General features: G+C 33.9%; 1 protein-coding gene and 1 long non-coding RNA gene across 2 annotated transcripts in view; both read right to left on the bottom strand.

Annotated features, from left to right (window-relative positions):
* Window positions 1-2,172, bottom strand: part of LOC107728022 (uncharacterized) — a 7,258-nt gene extending 5,086 nt beyond the window's left edge. The window contains exons 1-2 of the long non-coding RNA XR_001638424.1: window positions 2,131-2,172; window positions 940-1,020 (exon numbers count right to left, since the gene is read on the bottom strand). This is a non-coding gene — a long non-coding RNA (uncharacterized LOC107728022). The remainder of the gene's footprint in view (window positions 1-939; window positions 1,021-2,130) is intronic.
* A 720-nt stretch (window positions 2,173-2,892) lies between these two features.
* LOC107728020 (serine/threonine-protein kinase D1-like) overlaps window positions 2,893-10,304 on the bottom strand; it is a 17,749-nt gene continuing 10,337 nt past the window's right edge. Inside the window, exons 6-15 of the mRNA XM_016538071.1 lie at window positions 9,447-9,572; window positions 8,767-8,842; window positions 8,422-8,635; window positions 7,590-7,618; window positions 7,304-7,483; window positions 7,059-7,220; window positions 5,964-6,062; window positions 5,179-5,446; window positions 3,259-3,344; window positions 2,893-3,148 (exon numbers count right to left, since the gene is read on the bottom strand). Coding sequence (XP_016393557.1) covers window positions 3,011-3,148; window positions 3,259-3,344; window positions 5,179-5,446; window positions 5,964-6,062; window positions 7,059-7,220; window positions 7,304-7,483; window positions 7,590-7,618; window positions 8,422-8,635; window positions 8,767-8,842; window positions 9,447-9,572 — 1,378 coding nt within the window. The 3' untranslated portion in view covers window positions 2,893-3,010. The remainder of the gene's footprint in view (window positions 3,149-3,258; window positions 3,345-5,178; window positions 5,447-5,963; window positions 6,063-7,058; window positions 7,221-7,303; window positions 7,484-7,589; window positions 7,619-8,421; window positions 8,636-8,766; window positions 8,843-9,446; window positions 9,573-10,304) is intronic.

Here is a 10,304-nt window from a genome sequence, read left to right as displayed (position 1 = left end):
TTTTTTCAAAATGTTGAACTTGCATTCATTTTACATGGCTTTCTAAACATGCTGCTCTTTTGTGCGAGACGAGAGTGCAACGCTGATAGATGTCCCTCTAGAAAATGCGTGAAATATGCGTTCTGTGTGAACGGCTTGGTTTCAGTTTTTACATAAACAAGATCTTTGTAATTAACAACGTAGCTGCGGCGCATCTAGTGGCTTCAACTGGATAGGCTAACAAAAACATTGAAATGCAACGACACTTACATCGTCATCGCATCTCGTGCGCCGCTGATAAGGCTGCCTCCTTAATGCACAACTAATGCAGCATTTTTGCATTTGAATTTTTATTTTAAATTCGACGAATATTCGAAATTCGAAAATAAAACTAATTTGACAGCCCTACACTATATGAAAGCCCATTTCTGCCACGGCCTAAAAAAATAAAATGGGTAATTGTGACTTTTCATCGCACAATTCTGTCTTGCGAGAACTAAACTCCCGAGTTATAAAGTCCATTTTTAAAGAAAATCAAGTCAGCTCACAGTTCTGATATTTTCTTAGAATTGCAAGTTTACATCTTGCAAAGTTTATATCACACATTTCAAAGAAAAAAAGTCAGAATTGTGAGATAAGTTGCAATTACCTTTTTTTTTTCAGTGGAGGAAACCAGCTTGCATAATAATAACCCTGCTCAGATCTGTGCATGATTATTTGCAATGACACAGAATGTTAAAAGAGTTCAAAAGAGAGGTGTGACCGTGAATGTAGTGACAGAGAGGTTAGTCAAACTAAGTGTAATTAAGTTAAGAACAGAGGCTTTATATAATTACTGTAGATCCAAACACTCTACCGTAGGGTTTATAGACACACACCCGACTGCTCTTACTATCAGCTTATCCCTCTGAGCAGCGAGACTGTATTTTGAAGTCCTAATGACGAGCACAGCTTCATTACCTTGATCTGAGAGTCTTCTAGCCGCCGGAATGAAGCTCTGCCGTCAGGACCAGCCGTAATATTCCCCAGATCTCCTACATGCTAGAGACCAGACAGAGACACAGCATTACTGCAGACCACCTCAATCATCTTTACCCACAACACCTTAGTTTCAATGTCAGTGTTAGTCAAAAAGCCTAAAACTTACCCAAACAAAATAAAGCAAAAAAGGAATAAAAAATGACAAAATTCTGTTAAATAATAAATAAATGTAATATAAATATAATTATAAACATTAATAAAGAATGAATTCCTTATTAATAAATACATTATATATGTAAATAAAATAAATAAAAAATATTTAATAATATAAATTAATTAATTAAATGCATATGATATAAAATAATTTAATGTATTGCTTATTCTACCAAGCGAAAATTACATATTGTGCCTTTAACACAGCGGCCACATGACATCCAGCTGCGCAAACACACCAGAAACATGGACAGCTTTAAAAGCTGAATGCATATGAATGCATGAGAGCATATTTAAGTATTTATTAGATACCATTTTAATCATCCTTTTGCAGTTCACTTAAATCTGCAGTGTGACAAATGCCTTTTTGCTAATATTGAATGTAGTCTCTCTAATAATTGAATATATTGTATATATTATAATACACTATATAATAACAATATATAATAACACTGAAAAGTACCTAAAATACCACACACACACATATATTTGTGTTTCTCTAATTAGATATATATGTATTAATTAGCTCATACTAAGCTGCATGCATAATAATCATTTCATGCCAGCTTCCTAAATGCAGACATTAAAAACTATAATGATGTCCAGTAATATTCCTGAATCTGCTTGACAGTTTCCATAAGTTGAAATAAATAAATACATATTTATTTGGAAGTGCAAGACTAAAACAGCATGTAAAAATTAAGAGGTTAATAACTGTGCAAGTCATCAGTTATTACACGTTATGGAAATTATGCTGGTCATTATGATGAAATCAATAATACGAACTTAATTAAATATGACTTGTGACGTTATTACAAGTTGACCTACTGATATCCTTCTTAAACAAATAATTTTAACACTCATATAAAAAAACGTAATTAAAGCTCATTATTTAAACTGCTATTTAGTATTCATTGCAGTACTTTTAAAATAATCATTATAAAGTCATATTCACACCTTCGCTGTTCTGTTCGTGTCCATCTCTGGATGGCACGCCGATACTTACGCAAGCGGAAGTTCCGTGCTCAGAAAATGTTATAAAATAAAAGTCCTAGAAAATGACATTAGTAAAATAAATGTCCCGGAAAATTGGTTAATTTAATATAACTGGATTATGTTCGATTCAAACATTAAATGTAATAAAATATAATATCAACAAATATATAATCTAGAACTGACAGCAACAACTTCAGATGAAAATAAAATACAGTCTTGTAGTTAAAATGGTTAGTCAGAAAATGTAATATAATTAGTGCTTTCAAACGATTAATCGCGATTAATCGCATCCAAAATAAAAGTTTTTGTTTACATAATATATGCGTGTATATTTATTGTATATATACATACACACACATGCATGTATGTATTTAAGAAAAATATGTTACGTTTATATATTAAATATATTTATATATGATATACTTTATATGAATATAAATATATACATGTAAATGCAAGTAAATATTTTCAAAATATATGCTGTATGCGTGTGCTTTTATATATACATAATAAATATACACAGTACACACATATATTATGTAAACAAAAACTTTTATTTTGGATGCTATTAATCGTGATGAATCATTTGACAGCACTAATATATAATATAATATAATACAAAAAGTTATATTCTATTCATTTATTCTATTAATTTGACGTTACTTACAGTTTCTGAGAAAAACAAACTCAAGATTAGCCTTTTGCTTATTTTATTGAAAAATATGTCAAATATTAAAGCGCACCAAAATAATTATATTTACATAACAGCAGATTCACAAAGTTGCTGATATAATACAATATTCACAGTTATATCTGTGTAAAATCTAAGTGGCTGCTGGCTTCATTTTAAATGTTGTGGGAAACTGAGGCCTTTCTCCAGAGCGTGGGATCTCCAGCGCTCGTCATCCGCCTCATGCGTGAGATAGCGATATCCCATCCGCTGCTCAAACTCACGCAGGTCACACCACATTTGGAAGTTCTGCAGCGGGAGAAACAGACGAGGTATGCATAAATCACACTGAAATCTGCATTTGCATGCCAGTACAATATGTTTTGGGTTGGGTTGATTTTTGGAGTAAGTCAACAGACCTGAAACCAAGGATGACCCATCGCTTTGCCAACACTGAACCTGCGTCTCACCACCACCTGCAGCAGGTTATTGATCAGATTCACCGCTGAGAGAAATATAATGTACAGTATGTGGAAAATAATGTGTTTTTTGAACTTTAAATCGCATAAACACATTTCATTACACCAAATACACAAAATAATGTTCTTTTTAGCAGCATCATATGACCCCTTTAACAGAAAGAAAGTTAGGTAACCATCTGGTATTCCTCACTTAGGGTACAAAACTATGGAAGCTTTGCCCATTTCTGGCATGAAAAAAACAAAAACAATTGCAGCTTTTAGTCTCACACTTTTTTCACACTTGCCATAATACTAAGTTCTCTGTAATACTTCTCAAACTCTCTTCTGCATCTTGCAATTCAGGAAAGAAATCTGAGATGTCGCAATTACCTTTTATAAAGGGGTTCTATACAGAAAAAAATCTAACTTTAATTTATATACTATATTTTATTTCAATAATATTTACTCTTTAATAATTCATATTTTGAGGGGATTTTATGGTACTATACAGTATTCACCTCTAAATTATGCACCATCTAAAAACAGAAATATTAGAAACAATTATTTCATATTATTTTGAATGAATACAGTATTAAAGTTTTGCATTTAGACATCATTGAAGACTACTTCATTGTGGCTGATTTATAGATTGTATTTTTTCTTTTTTAAACCATTTAGCCTTTTCTAATCATGCTCAGTAAAAATAAGTAAAAGTAAAAATGTGAAAAATTCAAAATGAACGTGGTCTAAAATTACAAAAGGCCACTATGTATATATGCATTTATGTATTTGTGTATATGTGTGTGTGTTTATATACACACACACACACACACACACACACAGACATAAAGTACACACACACACGCACACACACAAAGTACACACACACACACACACACACACACACACAAAGTACACACACACAAAGTATACACGCACACACACAAAGTATACACGCACACACACAAAGTACACACACACACACAGACACACACACAAAGTACACACACACACACACAAAGTATACACACACATTTTAAGTAATATAATCAGACTACTTTTAGATTACTTTTGATGTAACTCGTTTATCATCTTGATTTAAGCAAGATAATCTTGTACCATATTGATATAAAATACAAAGAGAAAATATATCATTCATTGTTAGTAACAACATGAAGTGCATTAAACTGCAGGGTAAATCAAATGAATGAGTTCATCAGTAGTTGATGCAGTGTTGAAATGTTGGGAAACAACTTCTTAAAATTGAAATGATTTTTGTAAATCCAGTGGTCAAGTGCTGTGTGGCCTCTCAATTATGTGTAATTATAGCCACCCGACTAGTGACTGGTGTTTGTGTGAACGAACATTTAAAAGATGAAAAAGAAGAATTAGGGAGAATCAGTAAATTTTTAATTATTCATTGCTATTGTGTGAATAACATGTAATCATGTAATCGACAAAAAAAGTAACTGTAGTCTGATAAAAATTTAATTTAATCTAATTACAAATACTTAATTTTGTGAAATCTAATTACGTAATCCATATTACATGTAATCAGATTACATGTATATACTAATATATACAGTATATATATATATATATATATATATATAGAAAAACTAGCACTAGCTTCTCTATTCTTTTTGTATTCTATCTGTTTTCTTTTTATTTATTATATAATTAAAAAAAAACTTGCTACGTGTACTGCATTAAGCTAACTGAGACTTGTTATAGCACTTGTATATCATTGCTCTTTTGTTGACTTTGATTGCTTCTATTGTCCTCATTTGTAAGTCGCTTTTGATAAAAACTTCTGCTAAATGACTAAATGTAAATATATACACACACACACACACACACAGATACACGGTCTCTTACCCTCCAGTGAGATGAGGGACCACGGCTGGTGTGGATACATGAACGAAGCGTTGGTGATCTGCTGATTAATGTCCTCGTCCTCGTTAAAAGGGAACGTTCCACTCAGACTAACGTATAAAATCACGCCCACGGCCCACACGTCCAGAGAGCGATTGTAACCCTTACTACAGATGACCTCCGGTGCCAGATACGCCGGTGTCCCGACGACAGTGCGCCGGAACGACTTCTGTCCGATGATACGAGCGAACCCAAAGTCACACAGTTTGACCTGAAACGGAGACATTGCATTCAATGCATTCAGTTTTTGCATTCCCTGGAAATCAAAAAATCATTCTAGTATCGTGCTCAACAGTTTAAATATCTCCATTGGACACATGCAATTCTAGACTTGACTTTAAAGGGATAGTTCACCCAAAAATGAAAATTCTGTCATTAATTACTCCAAACCCGTAAGACCTTCGTTCATCTTCGGAACACAAATTAAGATATTTTTGATGAAATCCGAGAGCTCTCTGACCCTCCATAGACAGCAACGCAACTGAAATGTTCCCAGATCCAGAAACATAGCAAGTTTATCGATGTCCTGGGAGCATTACAGTTGTGTTTCTGTCTATGGAGGGTCAGAGAGCTCTCGGATTTCATCAAAAAATAACTTCATTTGTGTTCTGAAGATGAACGAAGGTCTTACGGCGTTTTGAACGACATGAGGGTGACATGAACTAACCCTTTAAGTGTCAAAAACATTGAAAATCTTGAGTAAAGAGCCATATATGAGAGTGTCAGACCTGAGGAAAGGGTTCAGGCGAAGCCAGCAGCACATTTTCTGGTTTCAGGTCACAGTGTGCAACGTCCCTCATGTGCAGGTACCGCAGAGCCTCCAAAACCTTCAACACCAAGCACAGATCAGCAAGACTGAAACTTTTTTTAGTCTCCACTGGTTTACACTCTTAAAAATACAGATTCCAAAAGTGGGGTTTCGCAGCAAAGCCATAGAAGAACTGTTTTTGGTTCCCCAAAGAATATTTCAGTGAACAGTTCTTAGTGTGAAGAACATTTTGATCATCTAAAGCACCTTTTTCACCATAAAGAACCTTTTGTGAAATGGAAAGTTTCCACAGTCTTAAAAAAAAAAAAAAATCCATGGAATCCTTCCATTCCACAAAAGGTTCTTTATAGTGGAAAAAAAGATTCTTTAGATGATCGAAATGTTCTTCACACTAAAAAAAACAATGGTTCTTTTAAGAACAGGTCACTGAAGGATTCTTTGAGGAACCAAACATGGTTCTTCAATGGCACTGCTACAAAACCCCCTTTGAAAGCTTTATTTTTAAGAGTTCTTCATGGAACCATAGATTGCTTTATTTTTAAGAGCGTATGAAGAAGACCTATGTGAAATAGATTAACATGCAATTCATGCACAACTGTTTTCAGCATTGATAATAATCAGAAATGTTTCTTGAGCAGCAAAGCAGCATATTAGAATGATTTCTGAAGATCATGTGACACTGAAGACTGGAGTAATGATGCTGAAAATTCAGCTTTGATCACAGAAATAAATTACATTTCACAATATATTCACACAAAACAGTTTTTTAAATTGCAATAACATTTCACAGTTTTTACTGTATTTTTACAGTAAAACAGCATGACAGACTTGCAAGTTATTAAAAAATAAAATGTAAAACAACCACGAGATAATGTTCTGTTTAAGGTGGTCTGAAAAAAAGCCTTATGGCAGCCTTCTTGGAACATTAGCTATGATTATTAAAAATGTACAACCTAAAAGATAGCTTGGAGAGCTTTACAAGTAGGTTCCTCCCAAAAATGGCACCAACGTTAGAGGAACATTCTGTGTTTTAAGAGCAAACCAGCTCCTTTACCTGAGTGACTAGAAAGCGAGTGGTGCGTTCAGTCAGCCGTCCGTTCTCGTGAGATAAGATCATCTCTAGCATGTCGCTGTGGAGCTTCTCCATCACAACGAAAGTATGCTCCATTGTCTTAAACGTGCGTTCTATATGAATGACTCCTGGATGAGACAGTCTCTAAAATGCACACACATGGACGATATAATGACAACAAAAACAAGTGTTTGAATTGTGGGGAAAATGGCATCTTGAACTCATACCTGTAATATCGAGACCTCATTTTTGGTCTGTTCCTCCTGTTTAGTGGGAAATCTTGTTTTATCGATGACTTTAACCGCGACCGGACGGCCCGTGTGTCTGTGAGTGCCTCCGTAAACCACCCCGAACTGACCCGAACCCAAAACCTCATCAGAGAAGATCTGATAGAGCTCACTGATGTCCTGCGACACACACATGAACACACAGACAAAATCAGATGCTTCGTTCCCTCTTTGAAACACAGTGGTTATTTTGGAAATATATTTATGATCAAAAATTGAGTCTCACCTGGGTCTCGTCACCGTTCTTTCCATCACCTGGCAAGAGAGGAGGTGTCATTTTATTTGACATTATAGACAACATGAGGATCATAGAAGATGTGGACGTTTGTTTCTTTTGGAGAAATGTAGCATTACGTCACTTGCTCTGCAGTGAATGGGTGCCGTCAGAATGAGAGTCCAAACAGCTGATAAAAACACCACAATAATCCACACCACTCCAGTCCATCAGTTAACATCTGGAGAAGACAAAAGCTGCATGTTTGTGTAAGAAACAAATCAATCATTACAACATTTTAACTCTGAACAGTCGCTTCTGTTCAAAATATGTCCATAAGCCATAACAACGCTTCGTTCAGTGAAAAAGTCCATCTCCTGTTGTTGATTGTTTTGGCCTGTAAACGGTGTTTGATCTGTGCAGGTTTCTCTCCTGATTCAGACAAGACGAGTTTTTCACTGGAGGAAGCAATATTATGGATTACGGACTCATATTTTAGCAAAAGTTCAAATTAAAAACATCTTAATGATGGATTTGTTTCTTACAAACACGCAGTTTTTCACTTCACAAGATGTTAACTGATGGACTGGAGTGGTGTGGATTATTGTGATGTTTTTATCAGCTGTTTGGACTCTCATTCTGACGGCACCCATTCACTGCAGAGCATCCATTGCTGAGCAAGTCATGCAAAGCTACATTTCCTCAAATCTGATGAAGAAACAAACTCATCTACATCTTGGACGGCCTGAGTGTGAGTACATTTTCATTTTTGGCTGAACTTAGAGTATATTTATATTGTGTGGAATCAGAGGCTCATGAATAATTCACGTCTTGTTGCTCTAACCGGTGTTGTTTGTCGTGTGGCATACAGTGCCCTGCACCGGTCTGAGGGCCTGATCGAGAGCCGACTCCCATGACGGGCCGTCCTGATCCGCAAACACACAGTACACCAGAGATCCCGTCACCAGCTCGAACGAGTGTGCGCTGTTGCCTGGCAACACTGGAATAGTGAGCTGAGCCGGACCTCGAACCTGCAGCACCTCTGAGAGAGAAATCTCCTGAAATGAAGCACACGCAACTATATTAATAACTTCATGAAAGCCCGAAGATGAACCATGTGTCAAGCACTGCTGTATTTTGCATTATGAAGTGGTAAAGGTGACACGATGCATTCTAAAGACTCGCAAACCTTGTAGTACTTAATGCTGATTTCATTCGGATACAGGGTGATACTTTTCCCATTTAATACCCAGTAGTGACGTTTTCTCTGCAAAGGAAAAAAAAAACAATATACAATTTTTTTATTTATTTTAATGTTACAGAATATTTCTATTTCAAACAGATGATTTACATCTAAACTTTCAATTCAAAGAATCCTTAAATTAAACAGAAAAATCACACTGAAGACACTGAAGACTGATGATGCTGAAAATTCAGCTTTGATCACAGAAATAAATTACATTTTACAATATATTCAAACAGTAAACAGTTAATTTAAATTATAATAATATATCAGAATATTTTACTGTACTTTTGACCAAATTAATAAAGCCTCTGTGAGTAGGGTTATTAGAGTTAACGGAAACAAAAAAATAAAAATTGTACTAAAACATATATAGACATATTAAAATAATAATAATAATAATAATAATAAAGATGACAAAAAACTTTAACAAAAATGTAAATAAAAAAACACTCAAAATAAAAATAAAAACAAATCAACAGACACACACACACACACACACACACACACACACACACACACACACACACACACAGACACAGACACAGACACACACAGACACACACACACTCAGCTCAGTCTGCAGCGCTGCATTGATCAGGATCAGGTGTGATGTGGATGCTTACGTGACAGACGGCTGCAGCGGTGTTATATCTATGGCCGGCGGGTCTTTATATCGCAGCTCTTCATAAAGATCATTTAATGTGACCACTTTCATGTTCTCATCAGGCTCTGAAAATACAGCACACTCACTTTATGACAACAACACACAACTGTGTCTTTAATATAATAACATTATACAATGTAAAATCATATCATACAATGTTTTATATATAGCACTTGCATTTCATTGCTCTTTTGTTAGTTTTAAATTGCTTCTATTGTCCTCATTTGTAAGTCGCTTTGGATAAAAGCATCTGCTAAATGACTAAATGTAAATGTTTTACAATATATTCAAACAGTAAACAGTTAATTTAAATTATAATAATATATCAGAATATTTTACTGTACTTTTGACCAAATTAATAAAGCCTCTGTGAGTAGGGTTATTAGAGTTAACGGAAACAAAAAAATAAAAATTGTACTAAAACATATATAGACATATTAAAATAATAATAATAATAATAATAATAAAGATGACAAAAAACTTTAACAAAAATGTAAATAAAAAAACACTCAAAATAAAAATAAAAACAAATCAAGTACATATTTTTATTTATTATTATTATTATTTTAATATTTCTCTATATGTACTTGATTTGTTTTTATTTTTATTTTGAGTGTTTTTTTTATTTAATTTTTTGTTAAAGTTTTTTGTCATCCTTATTTTTATTTATTATTATTATTATTTTAATATTTCTCTATAAGGATGACAAAAAACTTAAACAAAAATTAAAATAAAAAACAGTCAAAATAAAAACAAATCAAAACTATTAATAAAAACTATAATAGTATCTTATTGACACTAAAACATTACAAAAAAT

Source organism: Sinocyclocheilus rhinocerous, unplaced genomic scaffold (assembly GCF_001515625.1).
Source record: "Sinocyclocheilus rhinocerous isolate Xijiao unplaced genomic scaffold, SAMN03320098_v1.1 scaffold1900, whole genome shotgun sequence".
Lineage (NCBI taxonomy): Eukaryota > Metazoa > Chordata > Actinopteri > Cypriniformes > Cyprinidae > Sinocyclocheilus > Sinocyclocheilus rhinocerous.
Note: the sequence above shows the minus strand (reverse complement) of the source record. Positions and strands in the feature narration are given on the sequence as shown.